General features: G+C 41.4%; 1 protein-coding gene across 2 annotated transcripts; it reads right to left on the reverse strand.

Moving 5' to 3' along the window:
* Positions 1 to 334: 334 nt before the first annotated feature.
* On the reverse strand, positions 335 to 21,286 carry BUB3 (BUB3 mitotic checkpoint protein). Of its 2 annotated transcripts, XM_037904688.2 has the most exons (8): positions 21,133 to 21,286; positions 17,383 to 17,577; positions 12,817 to 12,886; positions 10,922 to 11,073; positions 6,875 to 7,033; positions 4,101 to 4,278; positions 3,513 to 3,729; positions 335 to 687 (listed from the first exon to the last, which is right to left on the reverse strand). In XM_037904688.2, exons 2-8 carry the CDS (start codon positions 17,575 to 17,577, stop codon positions 678 to 680), a joined length of 981 nt encoding a protein of 326 aa, XP_037760616.1. In that variant the 5' UTR covers positions 21,133 to 21,286; the 3' UTR covers positions 335 to 677. The 2 variants fall into 2 exon arrangements, with proteins under 2 accessions (XP_037760616.1, XP_037760617.1); XM_037904689.2 differs by lacking the exon at positions 335 to 687 and having other exon boundaries at positions 3,509 to 3,729; positions 21,133 to 21,265.
* Positions 21,287 to 22,506: the final 1,220 nt, after the last annotated feature.

Consider the following 22,506-nt stretch of genomic DNA (forward strand, 5'->3'; position numbering starts at 1 on the left):
TGAAGCACTGACAGTCTGAATTTCATGCACTTCACACTTTGCTTTTTTCCTTCAAATGGGAAACTTTTCTGCACTAGCAATAAAGTTGTCACTACAGACTAGCCTTACTTATACTTTATAACTTTGCAAGCATTGCAAGAACAGTGATTGAATAATCAACATCCCCGTGAGGTATGTAGCCCCATTTTATTTGATGGGGAAAAAAGAAAAAGGTTACGTAATTTTCCATAGCCCACGTCCTCAGAACTCATGTCCAATTATCCATCCTGGAGGCCACACTGCTTCAAAGATTTTCACAGAACATTAAAATTACACTACCCAATGCATTTACAGATAAGGTTTTTTGAAAGAGATTTATTGAGCAGTTCAGAGATCACTGGAAGTTCCCAGAGTTAAAAAAATTACAAAATGCAGTAAGTTTGCTTACAGGAAAGAACTAATTTACAATTCAGACTGTGGTTAAAGAAAACATTGATTCTCTGACGTTCTAAATAGAAAAGATATGACAGTAGAGTACAGCATACTGAGGTACATAAATACACACGTTTTTTCGGTAAGAAGTAAAAGCACTACAAAAAGTTGTTCTTCCCAAAATTATCCTTTAATCACCATTTCAGGTTAGGAGCAGGTAAATAAATCTTTCGTAGAGAAAGGAGAGGAAGCTTTTTGCAGGAACTTTAAGTAGATCTGAAATAAAGAAAGTATGTTTCAACAAGTGACTGTTAGACTTTTTAGAACATTCATATCTTCAAAATTTCTATACAAAATAAAGATGTTATTAATCCAAAACAGCACAGAAAGGACAACTATTTTACTGTACCAAAAATATGTAGTAGTTTGTCAGCAAGTCATAAGCCTCCCAAATATCCTTTATTTAAAAGGCATTATTTTTCCATGTGCTTAAAATGAAATATCTGTAAAATGAAATATCTGCAAATGTAAGATGGTTCACATTAACCTGAAAAAGTAGAAAAAGTCACTAAAAAGCACTACTAACTGAAGCTATTATGCAGAGAGCTATGGAAAAGTGCTCCATTTTAGGAGCAAACATTGATATGATGCATTCACACTATAATATTCGGTACTAAAAATCATTCTTAGTCACCAGAAAGCTGGTGTCCTAAGGTTGGCACAAGCAACTTATAAATGCCAGAAAAGCATATAAACCTTGTTAATGTTTTCAGAAATTCATTTAAAGATAGAAACAGGTCCAAATAGATGCCTGTCTAAATGCATTGCAATTACGTTACAATTATTTTCCAAATACACAGATATGCTCTGTCTTTTCTCAGCTCATTACTGACTCAAACAATTTGCCCTTCTGGGATCAATTGTTTGCTAATAAATAATTGTTTACAGTCACAAAATGATATTAAGGAGTATTCTGATTAGTTTTCCTTCTACAGCCTAATAAGATTCAAAACTAGCTGATTCCCAAGAGTCTAACCTTAACCTCACTGTGTTTAACAGCCCAGGAAACGATGAACCATCTGTTTCAGAAAATAATGGAGGGCCAAGAGGAAATATTGTTTAATTGTAGATTAACCTCCTCATAAGGCAGAATGAAGCATCTACAGAATTAGCAAGCACAACCAACAATAGATAAAAATAGTTGAAAACAGCTCTTACCACTGTAAGCCCCGTAACGGTAAGTATTTGTTTTACCTTACAGTTACTGATTTTTAAAAATCCCAAGTTTACCAAGAGGTGTCATCTTCCAACCAACAAAAGACCAGAGAAACCACTGTGGAACATCAATGGACAAAATACTGTTGATTGCTCCTGCCACAACCATGAAGAGGGAATATGTACAAACCTTCGTCCCACCACAGTTTGAACTTTGGGGGAAGGGAATAAACATCCCTGACTAGAAGGACCTGTAACACTATGCTGCTTGGAATTTGGAGAAGGCATAAGGAAGGGATCCCCAAGCTGCTTAGCTTGGGTTAGCCCTCAAGGAGGCACAGAGCTTGCATATTAGAGCAGCTTCCATTACTTTTTGGAACCGAAGACTAACTCGCGTGTCTGTTTACCTGCTTTAACCTTGTAAATTACTAATTTTTTTTTCTTAGTTAATAAATCCTTAGATAGTTTATCATAGGATTGGCTACAAGCACTGTCTTTGGTAAGAGATCTAAGGTACAATTGAACAGGGTAAGTGACTGGTTCGTTGGGACTGAGAGTAACCTGAATATTGTTGAGATTTTTGGTATAAAGGACCGTCTGTCACACAGGCTGGCTTGCCTGCGTGGCAAGATAGAGTCTGGAGTGCTCCAGGGGCCTGTCTGACACTCCATGTTATGGCTGGTATAGTACTTGAGGAGTTCACAATTGATACTTGGTTGTTGAAATCTAAGTATAGAACACATAACCTGTTTGGAGTGGCTCACAAATGTGGGTGCTAACCTCAGGGCAGACTGTAAGAAGCAGGGGACAAACCCCAGACACTTTGACAGTTATTCTAGTGTTCTACCATCACTGTTATTAAAATAACCATAAAATTGTGATGTTTTAAAACAAGTGTCACTGCATGATAGCCTGTGGAGCAGTGCATTAAAAGAGAAAAAGAACAATGTCAGAGTATCTGTTCCAAAGTGAGATTCAATATTGATTGATTTTAATAAGTCACAATCTTGAGGCTCAAAGGATCCAAAACTCTGGAGACTGGCTATACCAAATAGGTAGAATAGTAACTCCCAGAACAAAATAGTTAAAACATAAAAATAAAGCAGTTTGAGATTTAGAAAAGCAAAAAACTAGTGAGCAGTAACAAACCTTTATAATAACCAGGCTGTTAAACCTGCGTATTTAACCTAGTGCCAGATCACAAACTATAGAGGTTATTCCAGTGTACAATTCTGTATTGTGATGTCAGTTTTTCCATTTAGCTTTCTTTCAAGTGAGCATTAACAGAAGCCTATTCTGCCTGGCACCAAAAACATCATTGGTTTTCCCTTTGCCAGAAATGGTGGCATAGAGTCTGTTAAAGGGTTAAATACTCAAAATATAAAGAGACTGTTCTCCAAGATAGGATGGGAACCCCTTTACTTGATTTTATGCATTCTGTAGAACCAGTTCAATGCATTTGCTTTGAAGGGGAAAGGTTAGATGTATTATCAGTGTGTAAAGAAAAGATTAATAGTTCAAAGTCTTAAAGATCCAATACAGCAAAATTTGCTCAAAATGAATTATTCTTGAAATCTTCAACTTAATTTTGAAGAAGTGAGTCAGCAATAACTCCTTAGCTTCAAATAAAAGTGCTTATTCAAAAAGAAAGAATGGGAGTTTGACATTCTCCTGTTACAAAACAACTAGACACAATTTTAGCCATCAGACATCTATCAACCTACGGATATTGAAAGCTTGGGAGAACAAGATAAAATCAACTCCAACCCTACTGTCAAGCTGCACTATCTACTAGGCATCAATAATGCTATTCATGACTTCAGGAAAATTAATAAATCCTGGGATGAATGCTCAAAAAGGTTCAAATACAGGTGAAGCAGACTCACTTGGGTTTTGTTTCTGCATCTGTCACTTGGCGAATGAAGATACCATCTTCAGGATGTTCAATGTCATCCATTTCATACATATATGATGCTGCTATTGCAAGGGTGGTTCCATCATTACTGAAGGCAAGTGATGCTATGCTGGTGGGATACCGGTGGAACTGGCACAGTCGCTTCTTATTAAATGGATCCCAAATGTTTACAAATCCATCAGAGCCACCTACAAATGGATTATGGAAAAAAAGAGTTAAGATAGTGTAACTGGAAGAAAACCAAACTGTTATAGCATTTAATGCAACCAGACAGTGACAAACATTATAATGAATTATTTTGTCTGTTCAAGGACACTATGAAGCAGTTTTGTAACACAGAAAAGTCCACAATTAATGTGTTAAAGAAATAAACCTGTTAAGTTTAGGTCCCACTGCATCAAAAGAAAAATTACAACATCTTGTTAAAAGCATTAAGTATAGTGTATCAAGTGTTCCAGTAACAGCTGAAACTTCTTAATTGAAGCCTAACAAGAACTAGATGTACTTAAACATCTTTAGTACCAATAATGTTATACAACCTGATAAGTATCTACTGTACCTGTAGCAAATGTGTTGTGGATGTTATGGAAAGAAATGGCATTAACTGGATAAATCTGCTCAATATTATTCTCCTTTAATCTGTGACATTTGAATGCATACTTCTTCTTCTGTATTTCAGGACTTGGATCCAAATATTCTACTGCAACACGGCCTTCAATAGAGCTTAAAACATAACCCTGCCAAAAAAAAAAAATACACCTGTCATCAGATTTGTATGCAAAAGTTTTGTTAACTACGATTAATCTTATACATTTCTAGAACCAGACAAGAAACAATTTTCACAAAAATTTATGAATATTTTCTTTCATATTTATGGTTCCCAGGTATACAACTCATGGCCCATCCACACAATTTAATAATTAAAAAGTCACAAGAAAAAGTTTCCTTGCAACTGCACCTCAAATAAGAGCTTAGTGAGTCTAGAACTGTTACCCACAGGCCCTAATCACACCTCTGATTTCACACACATAGTGGTCAGCAAGTTACAGAGTTGAACACTCCATATATGGCCACCTGCCCCACGCACCCTACTGATCACAACATTCACAGAAGCTCAGAGGGTGACAGGTCATATTTCCAGTATATTATTTCATTAAAACTAGTTCAGGTTAGCAACTAAATTCACAAATGCATTCAACTAAATGCACAAAATAAATCAGAATAGTAATTTCAGAGCACACCACTTGCACTCCAAAAAAGCATCTGCCTCTCTACCTAACTATAGTACTGGCACATAGCAAATTTAAAGAGCTCTTTTTACTGTAACTTTGCCATGGCTTTAGTATAAAAGTTTCTCAGAAATAGGAAAATAATGAGGCTTACCTGAAGCAAGATTATTCAAATCTCAGACTAAAGTACAGTCTGAAGTGTCAAGTTGTAACTGGACCACCACCACCACAAGTATCAGAGATGGAAAGATATAGCTTTCTAAACTCCTGGGGGAATTCTGCACCACTGCGCATGCACAGTATTTATGTCCCCCCCAGATTTCTTTGCTTCCCTGCAGAAAAAATGACTCTCTGACAGGGAAGCAAAGGGAAGCTGCAAGAGCAGTGGTGCACCATGCCCTAGTTGCACAGGTACATTATTTCAGGCACCTGGAGCAACCGGCAGAGAGGTAAACCACCACAGGGCTGGAGACACCCCAGCCAGTGGCTCCTACCCTGAGCCAAGAAGCTGCTAGTCTCGGCGGGGTTGGAGGCAGGAGAGGATGGGACTTCCTCTTCCCTGCAAGGAGTGGCTGGGGCTGTGTCAGACCCACCTCCAGAAACCTCCCCCAGCCGCAGGAAGCTCAGCATCCTCCCCTGCTTCCTGCCCCCATCACTCCTCAACTGTGGGGGAGGGGTCACTGTATGGGGAGCTGCTCCCCCATCTGCCCAATCCCCATGCATCTGGACCTCCCATTCCCAAACACCTCTGCCAAGCCTCACCCCGTTCACCCAGAATCTCCCTAGCCCTCCATACCCAAACCCCACCCCACTGAACCTCAACCCCTGCATCTGGAGCCCCCCATAACTCTGACCCCTTGCCTCTGGACCCCCACCCGTGCACCCAGACCACCCCCTCACTGAGCTCCCTGCACTGAAACCCCCACCCTCCTGCACCACCCTGAGCCCCCCACATCAGACCCCCAATTAGCTGCACCCAGACACCCCCCCCAATCCCCACTCCCCCAGCACCCAGACCCTCTGCTGAGACCACCACACCCAAACCCCTCCGCTGAGCCTCAACCACTTTTACCTGGAAGTCCCTGCAGAGTCTCATTGCCCTTCACCTGGAAACCCCCTCTCCCCCCAATGAACCTCTGGGCATCCAGATCCCCCCACACCTAGACCCCCCCACTGAGCTGTCTGCACCCAGGTTGACCTACACAGAATCCTTTCACCACACATTGAGCCCCTCCACACTTGGATCCTGCCTGGTTGAGCCTACCTGCCCCACACCTGGTGCGCCTGGTGTATTTCTACTCACACTAGCTCTAGAATGAATAACTAGGCCTCCCACTGCATGTATTATCCAGTTGTCACTACTTGCACCTGAAAAGTTTGTTCCAAATTGTTCCTTGCTTTCCACCCCAGGAGCACAGCAGAGGCACCCCATTAAACCCTTGGAAAGGGAATGATGGAAGGAAAGATGACCTTACTTATTCTTATGCAATTCCCTCTGGCTAACAAGGCATGGCCATCAAAGACTCTAGAGGGAACCCAGTAGAGCAAGGAGTCAAAACAGTAAGGGAGCAAGTAGTAAATAAGCTTACCAATTTTTAGTTAAATATGCTGCATACTACTACACTTATCTATAGCCCAGGCCACACTATTGTTGCAGAATTGAGCACCTCTTGAGGAACTGATGGCATATATGCCTAAAAGTCACACAGTAACAGTAATCTTCTCTTCTCTCTCCTCCTCTGCCTCTTTTGCTATTTTGGAAAGGCTTAATTGTCAATGCATCAGAACACTAACAATCATCCTTTTTTAAAAGTGCTAAAGAGGGGAAGGTTAAAAGAAGAAGAGCGAGGATAGCAAAGAAAAAAAGGGTTGAGGCTTTAAGTGAACATTTTAAAACTACACAGTGTTTACAAAAGAACATGGGAACAAGTAGCTCAATAGCTGTCATTAATCTGTTAAAATTAAACTATGAATTCAAGTTAAATAACTTTTTAAATGAGTAAAAAATGTACTGAGCTGAGTAAGAAATCAACACAAATCCATTTTTGCTACAGAAGATTAAGTTTTTTGAACCAGGGATAGACTTACTGCACAATATACATACCTGTTTGTTTGGGAATGCTCTGATGCAACGGGTCTGATACTTCAGACTTGACTCTCTTCTTTGCTGGACATAACCCATGTTCCGCAAATCCCACACCAAAACTCTCCGACCTGCAGTCCCCACAATAAGTCTATCTCCAGACACAGAGAGAGTGTACACCTTTTCAAAAGAAGTTTACAAAAATATTACTAGTTTGTTTCACCTGAATATCCATCTTTTATCATCAAGTGATGAATTAACTGGAACATGCAAGTAAAGAACAGATGACCTCTGCAATTAAGTATAGCTATAGATTTTTTTTATTTTTTCAGCCTGTAATTTAAGTGCTGGATGAGTTGCCACAGTCTGTAGGAGCCTAGCCGGTCTGGCAGTACACGACATGAAGATGCAAATTCTGCCTTAACTCTGAGCCTTGGTGCATGCCTTAATATTGTAGCATTGTATATGTAGAATTGAACTTTGTGCTGTATTTTAGCTAATATGTACATATGACATTTCAGACTTTAATCACTCGGTCAATTTTATTCAAAATTATCTTATTCCTTATCTCGGTAAGATCCACACAACAAGCCAAGTTTGATATTTCTGCCTTCAGTTACTGTGTTACCCATGTGCAGTTTCTGAGTAAAAAGGGAATGTTTTTACATACATAAATGGAAAATTTCAGACCAAAAAAAGTAATTTGCAAAAATTATAAGTAACTGAAAGAGAGAAAAGGTTATTCAAATTGGAACTCGTCTTTATTCATAATGTGCACGAACCTGCAGCCACTATCATATTAACCCTGTAGACCAATCACACAGTACTCTACCAAATATTTTCCTTTTGTTTTCTTCCCCCTTATAATCCTTTTTCTTTAAAAAAAATCCTCTCAGACATGAGCTTTATTAATCAAAAGGGAGTATCATTAAGGTGTATGCTGCTAAAAAAAGAAATATTAAAACCTGTTTTCAAAGATGTTGAGCAACCACAATTCTAAATTAAGTCAATCAGAGCAGAGATACTTGGCACATCTGGAAAAAAAAAAAAAAAAAAAATCAGAGCTCATAAAGTGCAATGCTACTCTGATAAATGACATCATAAGGGTTCATGTTTATTGTTTCCTCAATAACTTTCACAGAATCTTTGAAGTTTGCAAGAGATTGGGTTTCTAACTACTAGATGCGTACACTCAACCTGGAATCTGAAAGAAAAAATAAAATCAAGGTTGGGTTGTTTTTGTATCCCATCATCAGTAAAGATTCTGCAATCAGAATTCAATTAAGCATTCTGATGACACATAGCCAGAAAAAATCCAGCTAACACTCAGCTGTGCTGCTGCCACCGGAATGTTAGTAAGAGTGGCAAGTAGTAAAAACAAAGCTTATGCTAAAGCAAGTTAACATGGCTAAATATATAACATTCTACTTATGTTGTCAGCATCTCATTAGAACTAAAAAAAGTTAAATATATTGTTCACCACTTATGCTGTTTAATTTTGACATCTATTTGTACAGCGAAACTAGAAAAGTTAACTTCATTTTCTGGTTTCATGTACTACCCATGATGCTGCTGAGTTTTGCTAACACTGTAAGGAAATGCTTCATTAAATTAAATGAAAAATTGGTTTTATTTAACACAGTTCCATGTATCTCAGGGTTTTTAAAAGTGGATTTTACAAAACCACCTTTGGTCCTAAACTACTTGATATGGTCTTTCCATGTATTATCCTACCTACATTCAGGCACGCTGTCTTGCTAATTAACTTTGTTTCTAAAAACATGCTTGAATATTTGAAATTTGTTCTCGCTTTTTAATGGGTTGGCTCTCTAATGTTCAGTCTATGACTTATCAGAAATTTCTAAAGAAATCTAATGGCCCAATCCCACTTGCCTTCCTTTTATGAAAAGGGCAAGAAAAATAGGAGCACAAAACCAGGACAAGCATTTGAATAAGATTCAGTTTTAAACATAAATTAAATACTTCCCAACAGTTTTATAGGACTGTCAAAAAACTATTCTACTTCAGATTATATAATGAAAAGAATTTAATAGTCTACATTTATATTGACAATCACAAGGAGTTATACATTTTAAATAATGATCATTTTGACTATTACATAAAATTTGATGCAGGTGTAAACAGACATTCACACAAACAAACAATATAAATTTTCACATACATAGGAACAACCACATTAAGAATGTTAAACATCCTAAATCTTCTTTACAAACTGTTGTCACACCTGTATAATAAGCATTGTTTCTACACCTTGCAATCATAAATCAAATGAAACCACTACCACGTAGCTGACTAGATGTACACATTTATCAAAGACAATATTAAAAAAGTGACATAATGAACCTTGCTGAACCAATAAGCAGCTTGATTCAGTGTGGCTGTCCATAAAACGATATTCTGTCAGCAATTTATCATAGTTCTTTACATGCTACATACAACTATAAATAAAAAACTAGAACTAATGCAATTATTTGATTCAGAATCAAGTTCTTACCAGAAATAGATTCAGCTACGTTGTGGGCAAAAATAATAGCTATTTAGATGCAACATGGAACATATTGATAGCTCTAACTACAACTGGACCACATGTATAGTCTAAAGAAATGGATGAAATCAATAGTAATGCAGAACTGTAAAGTGTTCCTTAAAAGTAGCTAGCATCTGGTTATGACGATATAGTGATACAATATATAATCTTCATGTATGTCCAGTGAGACTGTTGCCTACAATGAAAAAGTTAGCATTCTATGTGACTAAAGCTTACAATGTCATATTTTACTCTTTTCCTTCTACACTTGTCAGCAGCAGAAATGCACATTAATAACAGCGAAGAAATGGCAGCACATCTTCTCTGCTAATGCTGACTAAAATTCAACTTATCACAAAAATGATTAAATGATTTAGTTGACACAAAGTACATTTTTCTTTCATATTCTAATTTCTCCCACCATTCAATATACTGCACATCATAAGACCACAACAGAATTCACAACTACTGGTGGCTTTGGTCTGTAAAATCCCAGAATATGAACAGCAGAGGTGCAGATCACTATTGAGGCACAGTGGTAGAATTGTTTGGGGAAGTTTACACACCACATCCTTCAATACATCTCACTAAAGCCAGTGAAATTAGTCCTACTTTCATGAGCTCTACATTTTCTTCAAATTTGTCTCTATGTACAAGAATTTGATTTGTTTACCAAAGACTACAAAGAAGTGTTGAGAATAAAGTCCTACTTTCCTAATGAAAGCTGGAATCCTTAAACTAAGGATTACTGTACTAATCTTCACAGACTAGCTAAAGACTTAGACTATATACAGAATACTATACACCAAAGCATATGTTTCCACTTAGCCCTGATCTACACTACAAAATTATTTCAGTATAACTACGTTACACAGGGGGTGAATAATTCACCGTAGACAGCACTATGTCGGCGGCAGAGCTTCTCCCACCAACAAAGCTACCACCTCTCATGGAGGTGGAATTATTAAGACGATGGGAGAGCTCTTTCCCATCAGTTTAAAGCATCTTCACCAGAAGCACTACAACAGTGCAGCTGCTGTAAATTTGTAGTCTAGGCATGCCCTTGGAGATTATTTCTCATATGTCTCATATTTGGGGGGAGGGATAGCTCAGTGGTTTGAGCATTGGCCTGCTGCTAAACCCAGGGTTGTGAGTTCAATCCTTGAGGGGGCCACTTAGGGATCTGGGGCAAAAATTGGGGATTGGTCCTGCTTTGAGCAGGGGGTTGGACTAGATGACCTCCTGAGGTCCCTTCCAACCCTGATATTCTATGATTCTATGTCAGCTAACATAGAAGTTTCAAGATCTTATAATAGCCATAGTGTCAAGGTAGGACATTTCCTAGGGGCCCTTGACAGTGCCACAAGACATCCTCTCACCCAGTAGACGAACTAAAAGGAAATGCCTTGCTTGGAGGACATTCATTCTTAACCAGTCACTGCATGCATTATATATAGTTTAACAGATGATAGTATACACTTAGTATTAATGTATATAATAGTTATTGTTTAAATACAAACCTTTTCAGGTTGAGAGAAAGTTCCTGCATTGCAAGGAGTTCTGGGATCCCACAATTTGACTGTCTGATCCCAACTTCCAGTCACCATTACATTTACCTCTGGACAATATTCAACACACCTGATAGGAGCATCATGAGTGCCAACTAGATTTTCTACAAGAGAATAGATTTATATGTAACTTTACTGGTTCCATTAAAATCCACAATTTCTTGAATGAAAAGTGCAGAACAATATTAATATAGAAGTAAAACTATAATCTGCCATTCACTAATGTGTTGGCATGCTGAGACATCTTTTAAAGAATGCTTGGTCTTCTGATCTTTGCAATCAATACCCTTTTAAAAGTGTTAAATGTAGACTGTCTAGATACCGTCTGAGATTTTCAAGGGAGCTTAAGGGCATTAGACAGCCATGTGGAGATTTTCAGAGGCACAAAGGGGAGTTAGGTGCCCAACTGTGATTGACTCTCAGTGGGAGTTGAGCACCTAAATCTTAGGCTCTTTTGAAAATCTCAGACATTGACTGTGTATTACAAAAGTTTAATCAGTGTTAAGTGTGGGAGAGCCATATTAATTCATGGCTTTGCCACTTGAGAGTAATTAGGCACTCCTAACAAAAGGCAACAATGAAACAGTCATAGCACACCATTATTCATTTCACACCTACCTACCACATAATACAAACAGAAAAACAGTATGAGGTTTTTAAAGTTGTATTGGTACTCTCTCTATAAAACCTGGCTCCTTTTGTCACCCTAATTCAAACATCTTTGAACAGAAAGGAAAATTGTAACTAGTAAGATTATAGAAACTTCTAGAGTTCCCTTAAATAGCCTTCTGAGACATAAGGTCCCATACTGAAAAACCTTCCATGTGTCCTGCTGGAAAGCTGAGAACCATTCCTTCCCAATGTCACATTGCACCCATTTTGGCCTCACTATGTCATGAGAAGTCAAATCTTAATCACATTCCTGGAGCAAGACTCAATATTGCCCATCTTCCTGCAACTCCAGCTAGAGTAGCTTGGAAAACAAAGGGGGAAAACATTTTTCTGGCAGGTTTCTTTTTAAAAGAAAACAGCAAGCTGTTTGACTGTGCTCAGAAGTTTGAATGTTCCCTCATAGAAACTGATTAGCAAGCAGAATGCATGTGAGGCCATAAAAGGGGAGGAGGGAGGGCAAAGGGGGGGGGGAGGGGGGAGATGATAAAATTGCATTTATCACCAGTTACACAGGTGGTATGCATGCATATACTCATTAAATGTATAAAACTGAATGTTATTTTAGAGTTGAAAATGTAAACATAAGACAAAAGAAAAGATTATGGTTATTGTAGGCAAAGCTGGTACCACAAGTAACCTGAATTTTGGCATTTCCTAATTTTTGTGTGCTTGACTTTGCAACCTTAATTACGTAGGGTTTTTTCGCAAAAAGAAAAGGAGGACTTGTGACACCTTAGAGACTAACAAATTTGAGCATAAGCTTTCGTGAGCTACATCCGTGATGCATCCGATGAAGTGAGCTGTAGCTCACAAAAGCTTACGTTCAAATAAATTTGTTAGTCTAAGGTGCCACAAGTACTCCTTTTGATTCTGCTTAGAGTTGTCCATAGATAAATCAAATCTTTAATTAGCCAATACAAGTATATAATAATGTATGAAAATAAATGAAGCTTCTCCCATTATACCTGTGACTGATTTCTAAAACACTACACTTAAGTACAAAGAGGGTTCATGAATCAAACAGCTTTTATTCTTTAAGCCAGTATCAACCATCTAAAAAACCACAGCCATATACTACTTTATTTTCAATTAATTTATAGTTATAAAATTAAAACAAATTCCACTGGTTATTTGTTCACTTAAAAATCATCTATTACAGTATTCAGCCAGCTTACCTTGGTCCGTGTTCAAATCATGCATTTTCAACTGCTGATCTAATCCTCCACTCCAGGCATGTGTAGGATCCTGTGAAATAAGAAATTCTGCTTTATCGTATATGTTCAGTTTTCTGGGCTTAAATAAGTGTCGAGGTGTCACACTTAACCTCCGGGGCACACTCCAAAGTACCTCCTTTCTTGCTGGAAATTAAGATAGATGGAGATTCATAGGTAGAGGTGGTGGAGGTTAAGGTCCTGAACCTACAATCAGATCAACACAGGTAGATCATGCACCCATTCAGAACTTCTAAAATCAAGAGTTGAGAATATTTTGGAATGAAAGGGTTTTGCAATATTAGGTGGAGTGCTTTGATTTCAGTAGAAGAAAATAATTAGAAATTTGTTATTAGAAATTGCAATTTGATATATTGTACAAATAAACTTTATTTTTTCCATTTTCTATCTGAATTAGTGACACATGAAGATTCTTCAAATGACTGTCAATGCAGGTTAATAGTCCTATTAACTTCTGGTATGTCCATGTACAAGGGGCACCACATGACCTCCCAAGCACCTTCTTGTAGCTGAGTGTGGCGCTGAGGTGGCCTGCTTCAGTTTCCACCTGTCAATGAGATCACTATAACAGCCCAGTAAAGGAGAAATCAAAGTCTACTTGACAGCAGTACCTTGCCCTTCAATAAAAGAGCATTTGTATAATGCTTCAGAGACCAGATAAACAAAGTCCCAAAACAAAAGTCTGTGGGTTCTGGCAGCAGCTCCTTCTGCTGTATAGTCTCAGGCTTCTCCACTGCTACAAGAGCTTTTGTAGTCTTGTTCAAGGTCTCTCTACCTGGAGAGCTTTTGCCTAGTTCAGGCTCCCGGTGAGCTCTGCTCCTACAGAGCCTCCTTTCCTCTCAGAAACCTTCCCAACTGAGTCCTCCAAAGCCTTTTGTTAGGCCCAGATGCTCCCTAGTTACTTGCCTTCCAGTTACTTGAGCCTTGTCTATGCCACACAGTGTGTTTTGTCAGCAAAAGGCAGCTTTTGTCGACAAAACAGTGGAGGTGTACACACTAAAATGCTCCACCTGCCAAAGAAATAAACCACCTCAACAAGAGGCATGGAGCTTTTTGCAGAAAAGTTAGATTGACAAAGTGTCAGCATAGACGCTGCATTCGGCACATCAACATAACTGGCCTCTAGGAAGTATCCCACAATGCCCACCCTTACTGCCCTGCATCCAGTTACACAGGAATGCGCCACTCCCCTTTCAAAGCCCCAGGAAGTTCTGAAACTGCTCAGTGTGGAGAGCTCATACAGGACTGCAGCAGTTGGTAGACAGGGCAGGCTGCTCCTGCGGGAGGTGGGGAGAGAGGAGAGCGACTGCTGTGCTGTGCAGAGCTGGGGAGGGAGGCAGGGGCTGATGTCCGGGTGTCCCCCTCTCTCCACCGGCATACCAGTCTCTGCTAAGCTGGAGTCTGAGGATAGGGGGTCACCAGCTTTCTGTGCACCAGCTTCTGCCTCAGGATTGGTTGCTTCTGGCTACTGTCTGAACGTAAAGAGACAGCATGCCAACACACTCACTCTTCCCCGACACACATACTCACATTCTCTCTCTCTCTCACACACACACACACACCCCCACCCACCCATCATGGGCTTCTTGTGTTAATGCTCAGCAGTGTCAGTTTGGTCATATTACCAAGTGCTACTTTAAAAAGTGATTTTAGAAGTGTTAAGTTTTGAGCACACACAGCAATTATTACAAGGTTCACAGCACATTTCAAACAAACAATGCTAGGTTCAGAACACTATAGCAACACACATTACTGAATCTCAGTGTTAATATGCTCCTTCAAGGCATCCCCCAACCAAATAGCACCCCACTGGGCTCCTCTTATAGCCTTGCAAGCACAATACTGAACAGCAGTGCAGGATCCATCCTTTCTGACCATCATGGCTGGGTTGCAGGTTACCAGGCAGTTGAAAAACGGCTGGCAATCTAGGATATCCATAGAACGATGGAATTGAGAAACCTTCATATTGTGATGTTGTACCTGCCCCCATGAGCCATTGCAAACCCTTCCCAAAGCACCCTGTGGCTGTTGAACGGTGGGATAGCTACCCACAGTACACTGCTATTTGTGTCGATGCAAGAGCTGCTATTGCGGATGCGCTCCACCGACACAAGGAGCATAGTGTCGGCATGCAACAGCAGTTTAATTACAGCGATGGCTGTATGTCAGCATAACTTGTGTCGACAAAACTCGGTAGTGTAGACAAAGCCTTAGGCAGTTAACTATCCCCTGGCAGACTAGGGTTGGCTCATGCCGTTCAGTGTACCGTTACAAGTACACTGTGCATCTGACACCCACTAAAGGGTAAGCCATGTGACAGTCCCTTTTAAAGTAAATCTGAAAACTAGACCCAGAAATGGTTGTGTGTTAAATTTGACTAGAACCAAGGATATACTATAGAAGGCTTAGGTGTAAGTTTAATTAGTCCTAACTGGAAGTCCTTCCAAGAATGCATCAATATTATGGCAGTAGAGAATGTTTATGTATGGGGCAGGACATTTAAAATAGTTTGCTCTCTTTTAATGTATTCCAGAACACCAAAAAGAGAATAGAAATTTAACAGCTTTCCCCTAAAGAGTATTATAAATAGCAGTGACAACTGGATAGACATTTTAAAGGATGCTTTGATTCCTGTGCATGTTCTCAGTGAAGTAAAGCACAGGTCAATTAGCAAGACAGAAATTGTTATACCAGATTAAACCAGTAGCCTATATAATGCAGTATCCTGTTTCCAATACTGGCCAGTAGCAGACGTAGGCGGAAAGAAACCCCGCAACAGGCAGATATGGAATAACCTGCCCAATAGAACGTTTCTTCCCCAACCCCATTAATTAGAAATGGCTTCTATCCTGAGGGTTTCTATCCCTTCCAAAAAAATTTTTTTTAAAACACATCCACACCATTCTGACTCAATGTTAGTTATCCATATAAAAGCCCGATCCTTTTTTAATTCTAAGATCTTAGCCATATTGACATCTTAAGGTGATGAGTTCCTCATGCTAGTGGATTGTTGTATTAAAAAGTTTTTTTATTTGTTTTAAATTTACTGCCTTTCAATTTCACTGAATACCCCTTTGTTGTTGTACTATAAGAAAGGTTAAACAGAAATGCCTGACCTACCTTCTAATTAGTTCCTATATTAAGTGAATTACAGTTTATCAGTTGATTTCAAAGAGAACTTCTGAAGTTTAGTTGAGGGTTCCCCCCAAAAATACACAACGTCTGCACAATAGTAGAATTACCATAAAAATTGTCTAGAATGCACCTATTGTTTCCCTACAAGATTAATTAAGAAACTTCCTGACCTAAAGATTAGACAGATGCAAGTGATTATTTCAACCTTCTCCTGTGTCAAAAATTAATGATCTTTAAGGAAAAATATTCTGAACATAAGATACTTGTACTAGCTATAACTATTCATAATACACTAACTTCTCACATATCCATACTAGCTACCTTCATACTTAACTTTCCAGAACTGGACAATGAACTGAGGAACTGCACTGTTAAATAGTTGGTCTGCAGCTATGGTGGAGGGGCACACAGCACATCACAAGGTTGAGGAAATAAAAGAGGAGAAGATGCATAGAGGCAGCAGGTCAGTCTCTCATTGTAAATCAGAACATTCCTATATCAACTGTAGATGGTCCCAAAGGGCTGTTATGGCAGTCAGGGATTACCAGAGTGCAGGAGCTCCCCCATCTATACCCTGCAGAAAGACAGGGTGACATAGGAACTCTGCATGACTAAACCCATGTACCTATCTGCTGTAAGATAGCATAGAACAGCTACATGAGCAGACAGGAGATAGATCTCTGGTCAACACAATAAAACCACCTCCACCAGCAGCAGTAGATAAGGCATCTTTAAGTCAGCTTTGCACACCAGAGAGGTCTGAAGCAGCTCTTGTATATCTGAGGCTCGGAGGCTAAATATTAAATAACAGATGGGTAAAGTTGATTTGCTTTTTAAAGCAATTTTTAATAGTTTAAAAGACAATTCTAGAATATGAATAATGAGTTTCAGAATTGTTGCATCCCCTCAATATTACAGCAAGATCATTGCCTCCAGTTGGTTCTGGCAGGCCCAAGGCCATCTGCCCTGAATTTAAAAAAAAAAAAAAAAAATTCACATCTGTCTGAATGTTCCTTAAAAGAAGCACCCAGGATCACGGAGACAAAAAGTAGAGCAACAATCTCTATATTTCTGTTTGTTTGCTTTGTATATGATTGCACTTTCTGTATAACCCATTTCACTAAAATCAATTACCTCTGTTTGTATGGATCTTTGACACAGCAATAGAAAGAATAAATTTAAAAAAAAGTCATAAAACCGCAAAAATAGTAGGGGCAAATGTAGCTTTTTTTTTTTTTTTTTTTTATACACACTTTTAAAAAGCGGACTGCATTTCAAGAAGCCACTGTCCCCTTTAATTTAAGAGATTAAAGTACTCCCTTTGTAGCTTTGGTATATGACTGGAATCCAACATAACCAAGATGACATACTTACATAAAATGCACAGTCGAGCACTGCTCCTGAATGTTGATACTTGAGTCTCATGGTGTTGGCAGGCACATCATAGAGACGGACAGAAGTATCCCAAGATGAAACAAGCAGAAACTGAGATGTATTAGGACTAAACTTTACGGACGAGATACCATCTTCTGGCGGTTGGTTTAATTTAAATTCGTTTGATCCAGTCATCTGAATTAAGATTATAGAAAAGTTAGTTGTCATTACAATAATTAATAGGAGTTAGAAGTGGCAAGTTTGTGGAATAGTCACTACATCTAAAAGCTAACATACTATAGGAGAACTGTAGAAAATAGTTCTGTTTATTATTTTATAGCACCTAAATGTGTGCTAGGCACTACACAGAAATCATAGAAAGGCATACTCCAGGGATGGCCAAACTGTGGTTTGCGAGCCACATGCGGCTCTTTTACCATTAAAGTGCGGCTCATGGAGCCATTCACGCCCCCACCCCATTCTCCACCTACCAGATATGGGGTGGGGAGCTCAGGACTGCCTTGCAGTGGGGTAGGAGGGTAGTGGCTTCTGCCCAGCGGAGAGGAGGGTTTCAGGGCTTCAGCTCTGTGTCCCCCTAAACTTCCAGCTGCTAGAGGCTGGGACTGGACGACAGGGGATGGATCACTCAATAATTATCAGGTTCTGTTCATTCCCTCTGAAGCATCTGGCACTGGAAGACGACTGGATACTGGGCTAGATGGACCGTTGGCCTGACCCAGTATGACCTTTCTTATGTTCTTATGACATATAGAAATCTTTTCAAATTCAGGGATTAAATATCAAATATTACAGAAGTGATTATCAATAGGGATTGAATAGGGTAAAAAACCCAAGGTTTACAGCAACATAACTCAATTTAAGCACCTGCACATTATGGTGATGCTGGTGAAGTTTTTTTTAGCTTCCCCTCCCCACCACAATAAGTATAAAAAAAATAAGAGTAAATATCCTTGACTCGCTTACTGTGGGCACCCCAGAGGGGGCAAGTTTTGCAGAATTTAAATAAGGTGTAAGAGTAGCTTGGGGGACACCAGAGGAAGGGCATGCCACAAATACACAGGAGGTGGCATAAAAAAAGCAAAAGAAGAATGGAGGGCAATACAATACCATATTGTCTATTGGAAGAAAACTACCAAAAAAGCCGAACCAAAAAAAAAATAAAAAAATTTTTAAAAAAAGGGCTACCGATTGGAGTCTCAGTATACAAAGGTTTCAGAGTAACAGCCATGTTAGTCTGTATTCGCAAAAAGAAAAGGAGTACTTGTGGCACCTTAGAGACTAACCAATTTATTTGAGCATGAGCTTTCGTGTGCTACAGCTCACTTCATCGGATGCATACTGTGGAAACTGCAGAAGACATTATATACACAGAGACCATCAAACAATACCAGCAGGAGAGTGCGGTGGGAGGAGGTATTGTTTCATGGTCTCTGTGTATATAATGTCTTCTGCAGTTTCCACAGTATGAATCCGACGAAGTGAGCTGTAGCTCACGAAAGTTCATGCTCAAATAAATTGGTTAGTCTCTAAGGTGCCACAAGTACTCCTTTTCTTTTTTCAGTATACAAAATGCTTCAAAAGCTGGTACCATTCCCATAAGCTTCAAGGAAGTTTAGTTACACTATTTATAAAAGCAATTCTAGCTTGTCTACACTGCTGCTCCAATAAGTTCTAAGACTGTTTTAACTTTTTGGTAATTTCCATAGTATAGACAGTCAGATAAGTAGAGAGAGGCAGTTATGTAGGTAGGCAGCGAAGGGAAGGTCAGAAAGTCTAAATTTGATTCAGTGGAAAGAGTCAGAGATTTAAGGTACAATCAATGGGTTATTAAGATAATTTTAGAAGCTACATTTTGCGTAAACTGAATATGGGCTATGTAGATATCAGGAAACCCAAGGAAGAAGTAGCTGCAATGACCAAGCCAGAAGGTGAGGGAGTGGACAATACTTTTATCTGTTGGGGAACAGAGGAACGATTGGATCTTGTGAATGCTGTAGTTTAGATGAAGAAACAGCAAGAAGTTTTAATACCTCAGATAACTTAATACATAAACACACATGTATGTATGCGAACACTATGCTTTCTAATAATTTATTAAATAAATATCCTTTGCCAGGGGAGGGGACACCAAAAGATATTTCCAGAGGAAGGGAATGATTTGTGTTTAGACTCCTTGGAGGGAAGGAAATGGTAAGACAGGGAGTTATTTGGGGGGAAGAAGGGAAGGAGACAGGGAGAGTGCTTAGAGACTGTTTTGGAGTGGAGAAATTCCTGGGGATGGGAAAGCGTGTTGAGGCTGTTTGGGGGTGAAACACTGGGTGGGGAAGAGAGCACCTAGGGATGGGATCAGAGGAACCATGTGCAAAGGTTGGGGGCACCCAGGATGGGATTCGGGGACTGTAAGTGGAGGCTGGCGGAAGCACCCCAGGCACAGGCCTGGGATAGCATTTGAGGGCTGTGTGCGGAGGCTGCCAGGAAGGCTGAGGCTAGACGGGGGAACCACCCAAGATGAGATGGGGGGAGGGTGCCCAGACAATGGGACAGGAGGCATGCCAGCACTCAGGATGTAATTGGGGTGGGGAGGCCATCTCCAGAGACTGAAGCTGGGAACCAGAAGGCCCACCCATAACTGAGGGTGTGGTCGCAGAGGCTGGAGACCATGGGGTGGAGGCCCTGCCAGGACAAGATGTGGGGAGGGGAGGCAAATGCTAGAAAGGCGTGAACCCAAGACAAGAATGTGGGGCCGTGTGCAGAAGCTTGAACGACCTGCACCCAGAACAGGAATCGGGGGGCCAGGCACCCGGGACAGCACTAAGGGATCATCTGCAGAGGATGGCACAGGGGCACAAGACAGGCTGTGTGGAGACTGGGGGGCAGCATGTGTGGAGACTGAGGGGCAGCCCCACCCATCCCAGGGACTGGATTGGAGGGGCCACCTGTAGAGGTTAAGGATGAATGGCACCCAGAGTGACACTGGGGGCCATGTGCGGCAGCAAGGATTCTGGAGGCCCCCAGGACTTGATTAGGAGGGTACCCGTGTATGGAGATGGAGGGGGGCACCCATGCCCAGGACGATGGACTCGTATGGAGAGGCTGCAGAGAGAGGAGCATGCTTGTACCCACAACAGGATTTGGAGGCGGGGGCATGTGCAGAGGTTAGGCAGGGCCAGCAACAGACACGGGTCCCTGCGTGGAGGCTTGACACAGGGGGAACCTCGGGGGAAGTTGGGAGCCAGGACCTGAGGAGAGCCGGGCCCTCGTGGAGGGAGCCTCATGGGAGGTGCCCCCCTCATGTGGGGAGCCGCGGGGGGTCTGAAGGGGCGGACCCCAATGTAGGGAGCATCCGAGGGGAGCGGGGAGGCGCCGTGGGGGGAGCCGCGGGCAGAGGAGCTGGGGCGTGACGGGGAGCGGGAACAGGGACGGGACCGGGCGGGGAGGTTCCGGGAGCGGGGCAGCACGAGGGGCGGAGAGGCTGAGGGAGCCGCGGGCTCGGGGGCCGCTGGGGCTGGTTTGGATTCACTCCCAGCTCGGCGGAGCGAATCGTTCCCCTGCAGGGGCGGTAGGAGGGTTGAGGCAGCCTCCCGGCGCGGGGCGAGGCGCTGCAGCCAGCCCGGCCCGGCCTAAGCCCCTTTTCCGCTGGCCCCGAAAGAAGCGGGAAACAACTCCCCACCCCGGGCTCTCCATTCCGCATCGGTCCCTCCCGCCTGGCCCACAGAGAGCCCGGCCTACCTTGCTGGCTGTCCCGTTTACAGCGCCTCTGGGCCTGCCACCAACCGCCACTACTCAGCGCGCGCCGCGGCCGCCTACCCCAACACAGCCCCACGACCCCTCCCCCACCATCGCGCGGGTCCTGCCGATTGGCAGTTTTGAATGACGAGGCGACACGTCCCAGCATACCTCGCGTGCACATGTGCAACTACAACTCCCAGCATGCAACGCGCTAACCGGTACCCGTGGCTTCTCTTGGCGAAGACTACATGTCCCAGTGTGCCATGGACCCAGTGTACGCCAAAGGAGCCGGTCTCTGGCTGGGATCTGGCATGCTGGGACTTGCAGTGTACGCGCCTCGGCCACCTTCTGGTGCAGGCGGAGTTATCGTTTGGCCAAGGGATTCTTTGCCTAGGTGCTTTATGGGACATAAGGAAGGTGGGTTGTGCTGATCTGGCTGGAGTGGCTGCTGCTCTCCTCTGGGGGGAGAGGAGAAGGGAGCTGGTGAACAGTAGTGAAAGGTCAAGGACAAGCAGCCAAAGTGGGATCACTTGCACTGGGGGAGGGGGGGATCCCCTCGCCCTACAGAGTGTTCTCCTGTGTGGCTTCAGGAGTGTTCTCCATGCACCGGCTTCATCCATGCTCCATTGTTATCAAAGAATCAGTTTCATTCATGCACCCATCCACCCATGGGGAAGACATAGATATAGGGGCGTAGGTAGACTCAGTCTGTCCGTACACCAGGTCTCGCTCCTTCTTTGCATCATTTATCCATAAACCAAGTCCACTCATGCACCATTTGTCCATGCATGCATCTTAGTATTAACTCTATGCATGTACTAGCTGTCTCCACGGCCCCCTCCGTTCAAAAGCGCACTTTCTTTTATGGGTCCAATAAGAAATAGAGAGGCATGCTATTAGTGTTCCAGCTTCGATTCTATTTGCTTTTTCTATTTACTTGTATGTATATATATTTAATTCGGAGTCTTAGCAAAACCAGTTGCATTAGAACTGGCCTTGTAGGATTCTCTGTTTTTCCTCCTCTTTTTCTCTTTTCTTTTTAAATAAGTACCTCAGCTGAAAATGTATCCTCTCTCTACTGTTACTTAACTCTATAAATCGATATTATTCAACTCTTTAAAGCTTTGTGGGACACACTTTGTATGATATTCGCTCCTCTAAAGGGAATAGTATTTATTCCACTTGTACTCTTCATGCCTCTGTGATGTAGCTGCGGCATTCCCCTTGCAGTTTTGAGCGATTTCGTTTCTCGCCCACTCTCTTTAATTCTTGGACATCAAAAGTTCTTCCTGATTTATTTGCATAATCTTATATCGCATTGGGTTTTATTAATGAGAAATGCAAAGGACAATTAGACTCTAAGAAAAGTGAAAT

The sequence above is a fragment of the Chelonia mydas genome, chromosome 7, assembly GCF_015237465.2.
Source record: "Chelonia mydas isolate rCheMyd1 chromosome 7, rCheMyd1.pri.v2, whole genome shotgun sequence".
Classification (NCBI taxonomy): Eukaryota; Metazoa; Chordata; order Testudines; family Cheloniidae; genus Chelonia; species Chelonia mydas.

Bases quoted from the DNA above. Each gene is read 5' to 3' on its own strand.
- BUB3 (XM_037904688.2), bottom strand. From the start codon at position 17,577: ATGACTGGATCAAACGAATTTAAATTAAACCAACCGCCAGAAGATGGT. The intron at 12,887-17,382 runs GTAAGTATGTCA...CTTATTTCACAG, and splicing joins TGCTCGACTGTGCATTTTAT to GATCCTACACATGCCTGGAG. The intron at 11,074-12,816 runs GTAAGCTGGCTG...ATTCTCTTGTAG, and splicing joins TGATTTGAACACGGACCAAG to AAAATCTAGTTGGCACTCAT.